The 18,083-nt window shown below is 41.5% G+C and overlaps 1 protein-coding gene across 3 annotated transcripts in view; it reads left to right on the top strand.

Annotated features, from left to right (window-relative positions):
* Window positions 1–18,083, top strand: part of MLC1 (modulator of VRAC current 1) — a 37,507-nt gene that overhangs the window by 14,504 nt on the left and 4,920 nt on the right. For 2 of the 3 annotated variants that reach the window (XM_073328305.2, XM_073328306.2), the window contains exons 7-12: window positions 7,337–7,438; window positions 10,990–11,061; window positions 11,542–11,658; window positions 12,646–12,702; window positions 13,763–13,885; window positions 15,913–16,080. In XM_073328305.2, coding sequence (XP_073184406.1) covers window positions 7,337–7,438; window positions 10,990–11,061; window positions 11,542–11,658; window positions 12,646–12,702; window positions 13,763–13,885; window positions 15,913–16,080 — 639 coding nt within the window. The remainder of the gene's footprint in view (window positions 1–7,336; window positions 7,439–10,989; window positions 11,062–11,541; window positions 11,659–12,645; window positions 12,703–13,762; window positions 13,886–15,912; window positions 16,081–18,083) is intronic. The other variant, XM_073328307.2, reaches the window with a different exon arrangement.

Raw genomic sequence — 18,083 nt, forward strand, 5'->3', positions numbered from 1 at the left:
GACTTGGTGGACATCTTTAGATTAGCCAAGTGTTAATTTCTTTTTAATGATGCTGGAATATAAGAAGTGAGGAGAGGTTCCAAACCTTGTTATTTTAGTGGATTGCATCTTCAGGCTAAGTCTGATCTTTTCCTTGTTCTTCTTTGACTGATATGTTTGTTCCTGACGTCACCTACAGAAAGCCTTTTATGACTAACATTTCTTTTGGAGTTCTTCACCGGTTAACTGACATCTAGTCAGTCAATGAAGTTGACAACAGTCAACCAAAGAAGAATTCATCCACATTAGAATTGTTCTTACATTCAGCAAGCACCATTAAAAAGTCAACGTACAAAACAGCTAACATATAGTGGTATCGAATTCACACAATATTCCCTATACCTAGAAAAGAAAATACATATGGTATCTCAGATACCAATATGAGGTAATGTTGCTAAATTTTTATTTATTTATTTTTAATGGTGACCACTGTATCTTACCTCTGTGGCCATCTGCTAGACATTTTAAAAGTATAACAGAAAGCCATCAATATATAAATAAATAAAATGGAAATGAATGTTCTGTCCTTGCCCGTTAGCACCCAGAAAGTGTGTCTCTGAATGTGTTTAACATAGTATTGTAAATTGCTTTGAGATTTGTACAGAAAGAAAACTTTATAAAAGTTAGTTGTTATTTGTATTATATAAGGCTTTCCCCAAAAAACATTCCGACTATTGCTATCCCCAGTACAGTTACATCAGATTAGCAAGAGCAGAAACACTAATGTAGAAAAAATATTGGCAGTTCTTTAACTGTTCTGTCATCCGCACCATTAGATGGTGGCTAAAATCCATACTGAGGCACCTAAATAACTGGTCTGATTTTCAGAGGTACAGAGCTTTCAAGTTAATAGTAGCTCTGAATATTTACTTTAGAACTTTTGAAAATCAGATCACTTTAATATATGTGCCTAAATTTAGACACCTACATTTGAAAATTTTAACCTTTAGCCCTAGTTCCCTTTGAGTGATTGTGTACCTATACATTCCACTGCAAGTGTACGTATGCCCAGAACACTCTAGTCGGAGACTGTTGACAGCAGTACCACAAGGTGGTACATGCACCATTGTTCACTGAGCATAGGGTGTAAAAGGGCAATGTCCACAGACTGCCTCTCAGTTCCTTCTCACCCCGCATGGCAAGAGTTGCAGCTCCCTGTAGCTTTTGCTTAGGTTTGTCAGCTTTTGCGAAATTACTCCTTTATAATGTATACAGTTAATTTATTAGTAGTTTATAGTGTATTTAGTGTATTTATAGACTGGGGCCCTGGTGGATTTATTATGAAGGAATTCCCAGGCTTCAAGCAATGTGCCTCGTGCAGGGCCATTACCCTGTTAGGATGGACACAAAAAGCTGCTTGATCTGCCTTGATGAGGTCAGGTGCCTTTGAGGGACAAATACCCTATGTGTACCTCGTTCCCCACTGGAATGAAAAAAAAACAGAGAGATTTTCACCTCAAAGTGCATTTGATGAAGGAGTCTGTATGTCCTGTGTCAGAAACAGACCTTGACTAGTAGAGATCAGATTCTGCATTGACGAGGAATGCCCATCCAGCTCCAAATCATAAATCCTGGGATAACACCATTCCTTGTCCTCCATGCCATCCTCACTGAAGTGCTTCAGGCATTCCGACTCTGATAGACATTCAAAGTCCCAGTCCTTGCCTCACAAAAAGTCCTCAAGTAAGTCCTCTGGTGCAGAGTCAGAGCTTAAATACAAGAATAGGCCTTCCCCAGCGCTGTCTGATGCAGCAGTATTGACTCTGGCTTCCACAGGGCCATCAAGACTCGTGTAGGTGTCTTAATGTAAGTGTCTTAATCTTTACCATGTCTGTCTTTTCCGCATCCAACAAAGTGGGCACTGATAGCACTGTCACTGAGCACTTACCTTTGACTCCGCAGGCCTTTCTAGCGGCAGAGGACCTGCAGTGCAGTCCACTGTTGCAACACCCAGCACTGCCATTGGCATTGTCGGCATAATTCATGGCAGCATTGATGTCTTTGTCTCCTCACCCTTCCATGTTGGCACCGCTGGCTCTGCCAACACCATTGGAACTTCCAGCTCCTTCCTATTAATGAAGCCTTGCTTGAACCCTTTGGCAGATTCCAGTTTCCGTCCTACCAACATCAGCACATCTGGCTACTCCATTGTTGTACCTGAAAGGCTGGGTTTTCCCAACCTCACAACATATTTCAGTAACACACACACATAGCAAAACTTCATAACTTAACATACAGTGATAGCACATACAATCCAGGATATTGATGTTCAACAGATCAAGACTTTTAAAATGATACCTCACAAGGCTTACTTTATACAAAATGACAGTAGTGAATATGGAGGTTCCAGTGAGCTGCTATGAGGTGCAGAGTGCCACAGTGCAATCTTAATTATCTCCCTGTCACAGAAGTTAAGACTTCTACTGACTACCCATTACTCCTGAAGTCATCTGCCTTTCATTTAGTTCCATGGGGGTCCACCTGGCTCCCATAACTGCTGTTCACCCACCAGTTGATGGGTTTTCTATTTTCTCTCACCCTTTGGTTTCAAGATTTCTCAAGTGTCTAGTCAGTGTATGCCTGCTTGTGTCTGACCCTGTACCTTCATGGGACCTTAATCCTCTGGGACCTTCTGGTGACAACATCACTAACTTTATTGTCTATGAAGATGGCATTTCTGGAGGTAACCACTTCTTCAATGCGAGTTTCAGAACTTCAGGCTCTTCTAGCTGACCCTCCTTTCAGTCTTCCATGAAGACAAGGTTTCCCTTAGGCCACACCCACACCCTAAATTCATGTCAAATGTAGTGTCAACTTTCCACCTGAATTACGCTATCCATCTGCCAGTGTTTTACACAAAACCCCACTCTTCATAGGTGCTAACTTTTGTTTTTGCTGGTGGGTGCTTTTAAAGGTGTGCGTGTATTGGGGTGGGGGGACGACACTCTGCCAGTTTTGGGAGGAGGCTATTTTCAGTATATTTATACACTTCTTTCATATTCTAGTTATTGAATGTATCTATCATTGGTATCTTTACTATTTTAATAATGATTCAATTGTTATGAACTACTTAATTACATTATCATGAATTACAGTATATTAAAATCATTACAGTCACCTACAAGCTGTCTAACGTCCCAGTTTAAAGACATTATGTCTCCCTGTAGACTTCTGGATGAAACTGTCAGCAGTCTTATTTACATCTAGGTTCTTTGGTATTGTTTTGATGCACGTTAAGGACAGCTACATTATTCAGCTGTGTCTCTTTCATTGATGACTGGAGATAATTTTTAAGTCTTCTGAAGCTGGAGAATGAGTTCAAGATGATACAGACAGAGTGAGAAGGATCCTCATGAATTTGCAGTACTCTGGAAATATAGTGCTTCCGGAGTACTGTAAATAATGCCAAGATCTCTTTCTTGATGGGTAATAGCTAATTTAGGCACCATCATTTTGTATGTATAGTTGGGATTATATTTTGCCATGTGCATTACTTTGCATTTAACATTGTATTTCATCTGCCATTTTGTTGCCAAGTCACCCAGTTTTGTGAGATCCCTTTGTAACTCTTTGCAGTCTGTTTTGGACTTAACTATCTTGAATAATTTTGTATGGTCTGCAAACTTTGCCGCCTCACTGTTTACCCCTTTTTGCAGATCATTTATGAATATGTTGAACAGCACAGGTCCCAGACCAGTACAAGCCCCTCGTGGGACACCACTATTGACTTCTCTCCATTCTGAAAATGGACCATTTATTCCTAACCTTTTTGTTTCCTATCTTTTAACTGGAGAATGCTTTCAGGATCATCTAATGATCCTTCATCTAATTTAATGACAAGCCTTTTGTTATCTTATTTACCCTGCCTCTGTTTATAAACAAAGTCCCTGCCCCAGGGCAGAAGCTGTTAGCAGCACAGAACTCATCACATTCCACACTCAAGCTCTGGCTCCTGCGTGTTGAACACCCACTATTTTTTTTCTGTGGGTTCCTGAGCCCCGGAGCACCCATGGAGTCAGCGCCTGTGCCACTCTTCCAAAGCCAAAGAAAGACTCCCCACCTTAGATATTTGCATAGCTTTGGCATTCTATCTAGATCACACTATGTCCTTTAGAGCAATGTTTCTCAATGACCGGTCCATGGACTGGAGCCAGTCCCTGAGATCTCCCTGACACAGTTTAGGAAGGCAGCAAGCCAGTCCTTGTTATCAAAAAGGTTGAGAAACACTGCTTTAGAGAATCTCCCTGGCTCTTTGTAGTGTATGCCAAGAGAGTAAATGTCATCTAGTGTCAATTCAGCGTATTTTTGACTGCATTAAACTCTGCTATGATCTTTCTAAAGTCTCTCCTCCACCAAGCATTATGTCTAGCTCCACCAGGGCTTAGTCCACTTCATCAGCTTTCCTCAGCAACACTCTGATAATAGATATCTGCAGAGCAGCAACATGGTCATCTGTACACACCTTTTCCAGACATTTTGCCATCACTCAAGCCTCTCATGACAATGCCAACTTTGTCAAGTTGGTGCTACAGTCTCTGTGCAGATGATCCAAAGTCCCACCACCTGGAAGGGAACTGCTCATGAGTCACCCGCAGTGGAATATATATGTGCACAATCATTCAAAAGAGGGAAAAGGTCACTTGCTTTTACAGAAACGGTTGTTCTTCAAGATATGTTGTGCACATATCCATTCCATGACGCTCCCATCGTTCCCACTACTTCAGACACTAGACACACAGCGGTGTGAAAAAATGGAGACAGAGGTGGGAGACAAGCCCCTTTTATGCCCTACACTCGGTAAACAAGGAGAACAAAAGCACATACACAATTTAGTTGTACTGCTGGCAAGTCTCTGACTCGAGTGTGTTGGGTTCACATACACCTGCAGTAGAATTTATACATGCACAAAACATTTAGAAGAACAAAAGTTACTGTACAAGTAAGTAACCATTTTTTTCAGGTTGCATGGTAATCTGCATTACCATACAATTATGTACGGCCAACTGTAGTGAGATTAAAGTATTTTGATCATAGTAATAATACTTAGCTCTTATATAGTGCTTTTCATCAGTATATCTCAAAGCACTTTACAAAGGAGGTATCATAATCCCCATTTTACGGAAGGGGAAACTGAGGCACAGAAAGGGGGAGTGAATTACCCAAGGTCAACCAACAGGCCAGTGGTAGAGCTCATAATTGAACCCACATCCCTCAGGCTAGTGCTCTATCCACTCAACCATACTGCCACCTCAGAGTCTTCGGTGCAGATTAAAACACAGTGTGTGTGTGTGTGTGTATGTGTGTGTGTGTATGGGGATGGGTGGGGGGAAATCTGGGTATAGGGTTAGAAATTTAGAAACATGTAAAAGTTAGAGAGAGGTAAATTTATAACCCAAACATAATTTCCTATTTGCCAAATTCTATAGTCTAGTACGACAATCACAGGACATCTCTGGCTGATTCTTCATAGTTTTCCAAGGCATCTGAAAACAGATAAATTGCATATTGATTCTGTGGCCCAGATCCTCAGCTGCAGGTGTGGATTGTTGTGCTTCTCTGATCCTGGACTGGCTGTGCACCAGGCTGATCCATGGTGCTATGATTGTTCTATCCTACTGGAGGATCTCCTTACACTGGAGTGATCCTCTCAAGGCCAGGTCTGCCACTTTTACGGCTGCTTTGCACTGGCTATGTAGTGCAAAGAGACTTCAGTACATGAGACAAGTAGTTTATTTTAGCCTCCCTACTTGCCCATTTCATAAATATTATAATATCTCTCTGATGATTCATTATATTTTTCATAGAAACTGCACAGGGAAATATTAGTCATTAGGTCTGACATGGGTTCGCTGCTAATAATTTGGAGGATATTGGACCCATAAAATATTAAATCTCTGTTTAATTCAAAGCACTTTATGACTTAAAGCAACACCATCTGTGGAGGGCCTTTGTTACATCGTCACAGATAACTTTTAAAAAATGTTGTAAATGTTAAAATAAATATGTGGGCCAATCCCAGGCTGTGCTGTGGCTGCTTTGTGATGCTTCCCCAGTGCAAAATAGCCCTGGAATCAGTGTAGCCAGCCATTTGTGGATCATCCCAGCAAAGGGGAATCTTCTGGTGACAAACGGCGTGTCTACACAGCAACTAGACAGCCATGGCTGGCCCGTGCCAGCTGACTTGGGCTCGCAGTGTTCAGGCTGCGGGACTATTTCATTGCTGTGTAGACTTCTGGACTTGGGATGGAGCCTGGGGTCTAGCACCATGTGGGATTGGAGGATCCCAGAGCTCAAGTTCCAGCCTGAGCCTGGAAGTCTTCATACCAATGAAACAGCCCAGCAGCCTGAACTCCATGAGCCCAAGTCAGCTGGCATGGGCCAGCCACAAGTTTGTCTTTGCTGTGCAAACATATCCAAAGAGTGTCTATACCACCACATTCTTCCTCAGCTGTTACCTTAAGGAGAGTGGCCATGAAAAAGGGTATGTGACTGGGATCTCCCTGCATCCTGATGCTCTCTGCCTGCTATATCAGTCTTTTGGGACCATTGGCAGCTGATCCAAGTTAGAGACTCCGTCAGGCAGCTCTGCTGTATGCTGGGATTTGTGTGGATAACTGGCCCAGGATCAGTCAAGTGCAAAGGTGGCTTTGTCACCTTTGTTACCTACCCCCTTTCTCCAAGTGGCACTGCATGCTCCTCAGCCACAGAGGAGGATCATGAGCAGTGAACTCATGTGGTTCCAAAATCCTTTCCTAAAGCATTAGAAGCTTTGAAACCCTCCCTAGCCAGATGTAGCATTAACAGAGGCAAGTGATAGTTTCGGTGAGGATTTCTTCTAATGTTTAGAAATATCTCTTTAACTTCTATTTTACAGTATGTTTTTTAATGTGCATAGGTAAATATGATTTTAAAATATGAAGTTGATACTGTAGTCAAATAGTATCTTTATTATTTTGTAGTTCTTTGTGCTGCCACTTTCCCTAGAAGCTAAATATGTCAAGGATCACAATATGCCTAGATCTAAACATGACACAGTGAGGAAGATCAATTTCAGTGCCCAAAAGAAGGCCTCTGAAATCTGCCTGTTCTGGTTTTCTTCAAGAAACATGGTATGCAAGATATATGTCAGAGACAAGGTGTAACTTTAATGCATTTAGAAAGCAGAACTGACATGAAAGAACAATAGGAACTTATTAATCATGGATCAACAGTTTGCTAAATTTTTATAGACACAGTTATGTTTTTTAATGTTACTTATTTAATGCTTGATATGTTTGATATGGAATTCTGTTGGCAGATAAATTTCAACTTGATTCTGCTAATTCTGCTGGAAATCTTCATGGCAACTACTGTGATCATTTCAGCTAGGTCTAATGAAGACTGCTGTAGGAGGAAGAAAGTAGGTTTTCCCTTAAGAATTACAATTTGTTAATTTCATTTTTTTTGTTTTCTTCAGCCTGTCTGTTCTTTCTTTATGTTGACTAAGTACTAGTGACTTCATTTTTATATAATAATTTTATATTTCATTGTGAAATTGATTCAGAACAATAATTAAGAGAAATCAAGGTACAGGAGACCCTTGTTTGCAGAAACACCTTGTAAGAACAGCCACCGCTTAAAAGCAATATTTCCCCAGGGAACTCTTTCCCTACTGTGAATTGTCTACTAGGTAACAGCAACATAGCTGGCATATAAGAGCAACATTTGTGATGTTGCGATGTCACATCCAGGGGTGGAGATGGGGGGCAAATAGGGTGTTTCCCCCTCCGCACCAAACTACGTCATTCCATTCCCCTCCTGACCCTTCAGTGCAGCTCCAAGGCACAGAGTCTCATTCACTTGCCCTGCCTGACAGAGCCTGAATGGAGAGCATGTGTAGGAGGAGATTGGAGAGAGGGTCTGGAAGAGAGGGATTTTTCAGGGGGGAAAGCTGGAGTCAGGGGAACAGCAGAGGCACAGCTGAAAGGTTTCCTTCTTCCATTCTCAGCATCTGGCTTACAGGCAGTGGCGGGGGGTTGCCATTTTGCAGTGGGGAATTTGGGGGAACCTCCCATGCACTGAGCTGTCCCCTCCATCTCGGTTGCCAGCGTGGGTGTGCTGTTTTGCAGTGAGGGTTCGGGGGACCTCCCTCCCCAGGCCACTGACCTGTCCCCTTCCCCCCTTCTGTCACCGCTCTCTGTGCTAGGAGCCACCTCCACACTCCATTGCAGGTTGTGCATGGTGCCCTCCCAGCCAGCCATCCCTCGCCAGAGTGGGGCATGAAGATGCCAGCAGAAGCATCCTCAGCCTTTTCCCGGCAGCTGGGTTCACTCAGCCATTTTGCAAACTGGGGGCTCCCATGCCAAACACAGGGTGCCCCTGCCCATCCCCCCAAAACTTGCCTCCCCCAACATGGCTGCTACACCCCTTCTGAAACACTCTTAACTCTTCATATGCTTTTGGTCAGATGATACTCCCCGTAACAGCAACAGCTGCTTAGGAGCAACTGGAAAAGGGCACCAATATGTTGCTACTAATGAGCATCTACTGTAATATAATGATGCCCCAATTTTCTCCCATCTCCAAAGGGGCAGAGGGCCCTGTGCAAAGTGTGACTACTATAACTGTACTATGCACCATGGTCAGGATACCATGAGCTCATGCAGGGCATCCATATTCCTTGCTTTTTGTAGAGCATAACTCCATTGGGACACTTTGACAGTAGACAGGTAGGGTGGTTGAAGGACACCATAATTATGCAAATACTCTGAGCCATTCCCTGTCCTTCAGGCATGCATATGTGCAAAGCTTTGCTGCTCTTCTGAAGCTTGAGGAAGAGGGTAGATTCCTTCCCACATTGCCTATGCAGCGTTCCCCAGTATTAACATGGGTAGCATGGGCTGAATGCAGGATTTGGGGCTGTGGATGGGATTTTCAAAACCACCTTAAGTGACTTAGAAATTCAATGACACTTGTGCTCCTAAGTCACACAGGCACTTTTCAATATCCCACCTTATATGATTTCTGCAACAGCACATGCTTCTTCCCAGAACGAAGCAAACACCCACAGATGCTTCCTATACCATGAACTGCTGGGGGTGAGGTGCTGCCATAAGAGATAGCTATCTCACACAGGTAAAATCCTTATCTGGGGAGATCTGACAAGTTTATGGCCCCTTTGCAACACTGTAGTAGTGCAAATGGGCTGCACTGTGGGAAACTGGCCCTGTATCTATGCCATTTTGTAATCCAGTGGTAATGCTGTTTGCTATGCAAAGCCCCAGAGGGAAAATGAGTGGAAATTAATGTTTTCCATTACTTAACAGAAACTGTATAAGGGCTGGATTCTTCCACCTTTTGGAACTACTTTGTATAGGAAGGTTCTGTACTACATGAGAAAGAGTGGCTTAATCTGGCCCTAACCTGATATGGAGAGGGGCTCATGTTTTCTGAGTGGATTCCGTTACAATTTAGTGCCTTTATTAGTAATGATGGAAATATATGAGCTTCAAGATGAAAATACAAAGTAGGGGAAAATACAAAATATTTATGATTCAGTGAAGGATATAGAAAATTTCTCCCTCTGAGAAAAAATGTTTTGTATCCACATATAAAACTTATTATAGTATTGACAATAGTATTGACAATGCTTACATTGGACTAGTTTGTGCTTTTTGTGTCTCCTGAGATGGTGTTGAAAAAAATTGTGATTCAGAGAGCTATGATTCCTTCCCTGCTCCCCACTTGCTCCCAGGGGGAGGAAATTTGCTGCTGACCCTTACTTCCCTTTTGACCATCTGCTGTGGCCAGTGTGTTAGGGGGTGGAACCAATGCTCTACTCATTCCCTGGGAACAGGGCATGCAACACCTACTCTTCCCCACAACCTTATAGTCAAGTTGCAGGCAGACTTCACAAGTGATTGGGGGGATATGTCTGACTGTGTTGGATCATATTAAAGAACTTCTGTATTAAAATCACAAATGAGTTTGATTCCCCAGAGTTTAAATTCCAGGGTATTACTAATTAAGAGGTCTTTTGGTTTTTGGTACTGTTTCTCTCCCTCTATGTGTGAAACTTGCAAGCTGCTAATTGTGTTAGTACATTCTAAGACAGAGTCTGTTCTCAAAGCAATTCACAGAGAGACAGACTCAAAGCAACACTCTAACAACAGAAACAGCACCCAGAGACTCCCCTCCCTTTTGTTGTATTAACAATTGTGATTAAAATAGAGATAGAGGATGTAAGTGGATGGATGCTTGGTGTGGATAATAACTGAATGATCAGGGAGGTGCCAGCCTACGAATCCAGTGTCCATCCGTTGAAGAAGGCGTCAAGTGGAAATAACCAGAGGACCCCCGGAGGGCAGACTGGAATCCACCCAACAGCCTCAAGAATGGGAGAACCAAAGAACAAGATAACATCTAGCAGCACGGAGCCGGCAGGAATGTGCTATCTGCTGATTGATTCAGCAACAGCATGATGAAGCAATTTTCATAGACTGGCATAGGAAGAAATTCCTATAAAAATAGACTCTAAAAAGTGAGAACTTTGGGATCTGATTCTGCAAACCAACTTCCAGAAGCATCATATGAGCATCTGACAAGCCCCTGCTCCCTCCTCATGTCCAGGCCACCTGGCCAGTGGCTTGGCATGAGCAACTCTAAGGCTGGTAACTATGATAACAACCTTGCAGAACCTGTGTGTGTGTGTGTGTGTGTGTGTATGAATGAATGTGTGAATAAATATGAGATTGAATGGAATGTTATAGCTGTAACTAACTGCTTACTATGATTCTTTCTGTATTCACAATAAATGTGGTATTTTGCCTTTTTCCCTTTAATAAGCTCCTGCTGGTTTTTAATTTATTGGTATAACAACTGCCCCTTATACTGTGTAGAGTCAAGACACAACCTGGCCCTTATTAAACTGCATACTTTTTTCAGATCATGTTGTTTCTTTTTTACCTTTAGAGTACCGTGTATGACAGTACCAGCGTTTTGAACTATGTCAGCTTTCCTACTCGAATTCTGAAATCCTGTTCAGTAAGAAAAGCTTTGTTTTCTTGAGATATATGAATTTATTCTCTCATCTTTTCACATACTGAACTCCTTTAAAGCCTGTGAGAGTTCTGTGTGTAATAGCTTCAGGAACAGGCTTGTTATAATGTGTCAACATGAACATGAGTTATGCGTTGATTTTACAAGATAAATTCCAACTGTCCTAAACAGGAAGGAAAAGTCTACTTAATGATTAAATAAGAAATAATTGCAGATATGACCATTTATTTTTTATTGGAAACACTGAATAAAATTGTAAACATGTAGAAAGGGGCCAGTCCTACTCCCATTTTAACTAATGGAAGTTTTGCCATAGTCTTTCATGCGTGTAGGATTGGCCTCAGACATTTCTCATGTCATAAATGTATCCATTGTCTATGAGTCATCCTAACTACACAACTGAAATGACTGTAAAAACTTAGTTTAATTCATTGCTAATTATTTTAGTGCTTTAATTTTTTTCAGGTAATTGAAGTGATTATTGGAATTTCTGCAGTATTTGGTGGAATAATTGCTTTGAATATGGATGTGTTAGTCTCAGGTCCATACCTTTCAGTAACATTCTTTTGGATCTTAGTGGCTGTAAGTACTACACTGTTAAATGTAGCTTTGAGCTTGATGTTTATTTGGCTCTCAAATTAATTTTCAGTCACTGCCTTACAAAAAATTAATGCTTTTTAATGATAGTGCTAGATTGTCTAACATGCCTGCCTTTTGATTTACAACACTGTATTAGGATGTAAGTGCCTTACTTAGGTAAAATTCCCATTGAAATCAGTAATAAAATAAGGCTATTAAAGGGGTTATTCTTTACTAAACAGGTCCATGTTTTTAAAATACCGTCATTCAGTCTGCACAATTAAGATCTGGGTTGAATTTCACTTTAGTGGAATCCTTAGGATGCCAAGGTCAGCCTATCATCTTGATTAAGTGGCTGTCCTAATTACATACTTGAACCTCCAGTGATTGGTGGTGGACATTCACCTCAGTGTGAAACCCTTCATGATGATAGCAACATAATGAGAGCTGCAGACAGGAGAAGAAAATTCATAAGGGGGTGACCGTGCATGCCTCAATACCACTGAGGGGACAGGTAGTGGAGAAGCCACTGGGTCCATGCTTACGTGAATCCGGTGGTTGGCAATCTCTTCAGCACAAAATGGAGAGAGACACCAGCCCCTGGGTGAATTCACCCAGAATCCTTTAGCGTGCTAAATTCAAGTTCAGTAGAATGTTAGCACATGGAAGACCTACTGACTTAGGCTACATGGGTAATAGTGTCATCTTGATATGTATAGATTTAGTAGTACAGAACACTCCATTAATGGCAATAAAGTTTTTGAGGTAATTTTTCTCCCCATTAAATTAGTACCATAAATATTGCTTATACAGTGTTATACAAAAATTTAACTTTATAACAAGTAAGTTCACATTTTTGGAGCAAATTGAGGACCCGATTTTCAGCTAGTGTAAATCAATGTAGCTCCACTGCAGCCAATGAAGCTATGCCAATTTATCAGCCGAGGAGCTGGGTCTTAATGTTTTCTAATGTCTTGGAGTTCTTTTCAGTGCTTTCCAAGTGCCATTGCAAGTCATGTAGCTGCTGAATATCCAAGTAAATGTTTGGTAAGTATATGTGTAATGTTCAGATATTGTGTTATAATGGAATATTATGAATAAAGTCCTTTGGTGATAATCATACAACTAATATATGTTCACTGTAAAGTTACCATCAAAAGTTATATACTAAATATAACAAAATAGATGTCGGGGTCCTTGGAATACTCAATTAATACTGTTAGAAAGGAGACCAATGGAGTGCTTGGCTCTGTACTTATAAAGTTAATTGTACTAAAAGAGAGTTCAGTCGGCTTTCCTCCTGCGATATACCATTAGTGCATTAACCAAAATAGATTTTTAATTGATTAAAATGTACAAAGTATTTATTTGTACTGGATATTTCAGGGGAAGTTGTGGACATTACTACAAGGATGGTAAGAAGAGCCAGCAGGGGTACAAAATGGGTCTGCCTCACCAAACAGCTAGTAGTCCTAATTCTGTTCTCAGTTAGACACATGCAGCCACACTGAAGACAGTAGTGATCTATGGTGGTAATTGAAACAGAATTTGACCCTACATAATTATCTTTGAATGAAAATCAGCCTGTTATTGTCATCAGGAACCTTACCTGAAACTACCAGAATCTGTTGGTTTAGTTATTTAGCATGTACAGATCACCTAATGTTTGGCTGTAATTCTTATTGTTTCATGTAAATGAAAAAAATAATAGTGTCCCTTCCATGCTAGCCCTCCTAATCCATTTTTGCTTCCTCTGCCTGTACTTGAAAGACATAGTCAAAACAAAAACAATACAACAACCCTCTTGAACTTTGAATGGAAATGAGTTTAAATGTACTAGAAAGCAATAGAGTTCTTAGCTAGTAGCCTTTAGCCTCCATAGTGAATATTCATTTATTTGAATTCCTGCTTCTGTACATACTTAGAGGAGAGATCTGAATATGGATGGCTTGCAGATTGTGCCCTTTCTGTATATTTTTATCACACACTCCCATTAAATTTGCTGCAGGAAGAAGTGGAATCAAGAACCAATGTTATTTGCTCTTATTTTTATTTATTTAACACAAGTTTAACATCAATTTAAAATGTAATATCTTGTTTTAACTAGGTTGAGGTCCTGATTGCCATAAGCAGTGTCACTTCTCCATTGTTGTTCACTGCTTCTGGATACTTATCCTTCAGTATCATGCGAGTTATTGACATCTTTAAAAATTATCCACCAGCAGTTAAAGTATGTATTTTACTCGTTTGAAAAATTAGCATCCACCAATTAGCAATTCAGAGGGAGTAAATAAAGAGTATTATGAGTTATGTATCATAAGGATATAGATAGCTGTATTATGGAGAATGACTAAAATGTTTTGGAAATTACTCTAAAAGCCTATATAACAGTTGTGACAAAGTTCCTCCTCTACCTTGGTGGGTCCTGCACTTATTGGCAGATTTTGCTCACCTCAGAGATTCACAGTAGCCCTCAGTTTGGCCACTTGCTCAAATCTGCTGTTCACTCAGATAACCTCATCACTGGCCAGCATGGGGAAAAGGAAGGAGAACAATCCCCACAGTCTCTGCTGGTCCACCTAGTGGGTCGGGCAACAGGCCAGGGACCTTCCCCTTTGGTGGGACCCACAGTCCAAGTCAACTCCTCCTGTATCCAATAGGGAGTTGGGGGGATGGGGTGAACCCGGGCCTGCCCTCTACTCCAGGTTCCAGCCTAGGGCCCTGTGGATCACAGCTGTCTATAGTGTTTTGTGTAACACCTGTGTGACAGCTACAACTCCCTGGGCTACTTCTCCATGGCCTCCTCCCAACACCTTCTGTATCCTCACCACAGGATCTTCCTCCTGATTCCAGATAGCATTTGTACTCCTCAGTCCTCCAGCAGCACGCCCTCTCACTCTCAGCTCCTTGCACACACCTCATTAACTGAAGTGAGAGCCTTTTTAACCCAGGTGTCCTGATTAGCCTTAATTAATTCTAGCAGCTTCCCAATTGGCTATAGGTGTCCTAATTAGCCTGCCTGCCTTAAATAGTTCTAGAAAGTTCCTGAGTGTTCTGGAATAGTCCCTGTTATTTTACCCAGGGAAAAGGGACCTGCTTAACCTGGAACTAATGTATCTACCTTCGACCACTCTTTTGTAGCCATCTGGCCTGACCCTGTCACACATTCTAAAACTATTCTTTCTATAGTTATTTTGAACCATCATATAGAAGACTATAACAGGGTTATAGTTCTCCATCAAATTCTATAGAATGGTTAAAAATAACCTATAACAAGGTAATCATTTTTTATTTAAATTCCACAGAACTTTTCCATAACAGCTCAGCAAGTGGGATTATTTAGTCTGCAGAAGAGAAGAATGAGGGGGGATTTGACAGCTGCTTTCAACTACCTGAAAAGGGGTTCCAAAGAGGATGGATCTAGTCTGTTCTCAGTGATTGCAGAGGACAGGACAAGGAGTATTGGTCTCAAGTTACAGTGGCGGGAAGTTTAGGTTGGATATTAGGAAAAACTTTTTCACTAGGAGGGTGGTGAAGCACTGGAATGGGTTACCTAGGGCGGTGGTGGAATGTCCTTTCTTAGAGGTTTTTAAAGTCAGGCTTGACAAAGCCCTGGCTGGGATGATTTAGTTGGGGATGGGTCCTGCTTCGAGCAGGGGGTTGGACTAGATGACCTCCTGAGGTCCCTTCCAACCCTGATATTCTATGATTCTAAGGGTTCATAAAATTGTGGCGAACAAACTTCAAAGTTCTAAACCTTACATGAAGAATAATTTCTTTCAAATTGTTTCCTAGGATGCCTATCAGTAAGTGGCACAGTGGGATAGAGTGCTAAATGTTCACTTGTAAACACTTGGATTCATTCAAAGCTTGGTTTGGGGAAAAGATTAATAGAGTTTGCAGATCCCAGTAGCTTGTGTTGCTGAGGAAATGTACTACCACATTCTACACCAGCTCAAGTTTCCTGAGGGCTTTATGCCCAGGTAGTCAAAGATATGTGAATAGAAAATGAATGATTTACACCAAACCAAAACCAAACCAAAACTAACAAATTTCACCCAACTCTGTTCAAGGCTTTTCAATGCAGTTTAGTTTTCCAAAAGAACAAAGTGTTTGATCAGTCAGCAAGAGAAAAAAATGAGGTGTCATACTGAAACATGTAAACTGTGGGAGAACTCCAGAAAATATGAAGTGAGAGAAGGCAGAAAAGACAGGTATGATAAACATCTAACAACTTATATACATTTTTACTTTTAGCAATCTTATGATATACTTCTGTTACTTCTGATGCTGATGCTGTTAACTCAGGCAATGCTTACCATTGGCACTGTCATCCAGTGTGTAAGTTACAAGACAAAAATGAAGCTGCATGATTCATCTTGGGCAATGCCACAGATTAGTAAACAGGAGTACAAAACAATGGAGGTAAGCGTCTAATATCGGACTATAATTTGATAATATCTATAGTTTATGAATGGATTTTCTGTAATATTTGAATTATTTATTCCCAATTATCACCTAAAATTGCCCTTAAAAATGTAAGGGATGTATTTATTCATGCTAAGGTGGAATTTCACCCTGAATGACTTATTTTCCTGGTTAAATTAGATACTCAGTAGAGTAATCAGAAAAGGAGTACTTGTGGCACCTTCGAGACTAACAAATTTATTTGAGTATAAGCTTTTGTGAGCTACAGCTCACTTCATCGGATAAATTTGTTAGTCTCTAAGATGCCACAAGTACTCCTTTTCTTTTTGCGAATACAGACTAACACAGCTGCTACTCTGAAACCAGTACAGTAATAGTTTTCTTAGTTGACTTGAGATATTCTGTGGTATAACAGACTGGTAATGGGACATGGAACCCTTAAAGAGTGGTAACACTTATGAAGAGTGACTGTAAAAATGATTTGCTAGGTTTATTGTTTCTCAATTACTTCCAGAATGAACTGTTCAGTTTATCAGTAAAATGCTTGTTATTTCTAGCCACCAGCCCTGCACATTTCTTCTGTGGGTAAGGCCATCTGTTTGCTTGAGAGGAAGAAAGGTCTTGAGATTGAAGCCCATTACTAAAATCAAGATCTGGGGTCTATTCCTGCCTAGGTCATAGATTTTCTGTGTGACCTTCTGTGACAAAGTGGGACTGTTCTTAATGTTTCCTCTGAATAGTGTGGGGGTGCCTCAGTTTCCCCTATGCAGTTCTTAAGTATCTAGGTGGTGGGGTAAGGGTGTACGATCATTACAGAGCCCTAGAGGGCAGGTGTGTGCAGGGGTCTGGACACAGAGAATGGCCGACATGCTGTTTCCTGGCAACTGATGGCGGGGCCCTTCCCCCCTTCAAGGTGAGAGCTAAAGGGTTGGAGAACAAAGGAATCAGGTGACCTCCTGGCCCGGGAAAGGGACAAAGCCCAGAGGAGGAGGGACTGGAGGGAGTTTCAGTTTGGGGCTGGCTGGGACATGGAGTGAAGGGCAGACATGGTTGTCTGGCTCACTGCCCCTCAAAATGGACCCAGCTGAGGGGTCCTGTTCTCTGCACCTGCAAGCTCTGTTTTAGACCATGTTCCTGTCATCTAATAAACCTCTGTTTTACTGGCTGGCTGAGAGTCACGTCTGACTGCGAAGTTGGGGTGCAGGACCCTCTGGCTTCCCCAGGAGCCCTGCCTGAGCGGACTTGCTGTGGGAAGTGCACGGAGGGGCAGAGGATGCTGAATGCTCCGAGGTCATACCCAGGAAGGTGGAAGCTGTGTGTCCTAAAGACAGGCTGCTCACAGGAAGGCGACTGCCCCAAAGTCCTGACTGGCTTCATGGGGAGCAGTTCCAGAGCATCACGCAGGGACTCCGTGACACCTTCATAGATTTTAAGACCAGAAAAGAACTTTGTGATCATCTAGTCTGATCTGCATAACACAGGCCATAGACTTCCCTGAGTTAATTCCTGCTTCAAATACGATAGCTGTGGTTGAACTAGAGAATATCTTTTAGAAAAACATCCACCCTTGATTTAAAAATTGCCAGTGATGGAGAATGCACTGTTACTCCTGGTCAGTTCCGAGCAGACAAGTGTGCCAGCCAAAAGACCCCCCAAACCAAACAAAAAAACCCAAACCACCTACTGCCATCCTCGTTAGAAGTATCAGCAAAGAAGCCAAGGATCAAATCAGTCTGTGACTAAATCTATGCTCTGGTCACTCAAGGTTAGGGTTGAGGATATTAAACAGTGTGAGGAATCTTGAACTGCATTTGCTAGTCCTGTGTCAGTTCTGTGGAAATGTACAGTCATCTTCAATTCTGTCCATTTTGCACCTTTCACAAGCAAATTCATTAAACTAATTTAAAAGAAAAAGGTAAATGTCCTCTTTTGCTGGCTGTTTCTATTCAGAAAAAAATACTATGGAAATATATCAGGACTTAGTAAAATTAAGAGTGAGC

This window comes from Lepidochelys kempii, chromosome 1 (genome assembly GCF_965140285.1).
Source record: "Lepidochelys kempii isolate rLepKem1 chromosome 1, rLepKem1.hap1, whole genome shotgun sequence".
Taxonomy (NCBI): Eukaryota; Metazoa; Chordata; order Testudines; family Cheloniidae; genus Lepidochelys; species Lepidochelys kempii.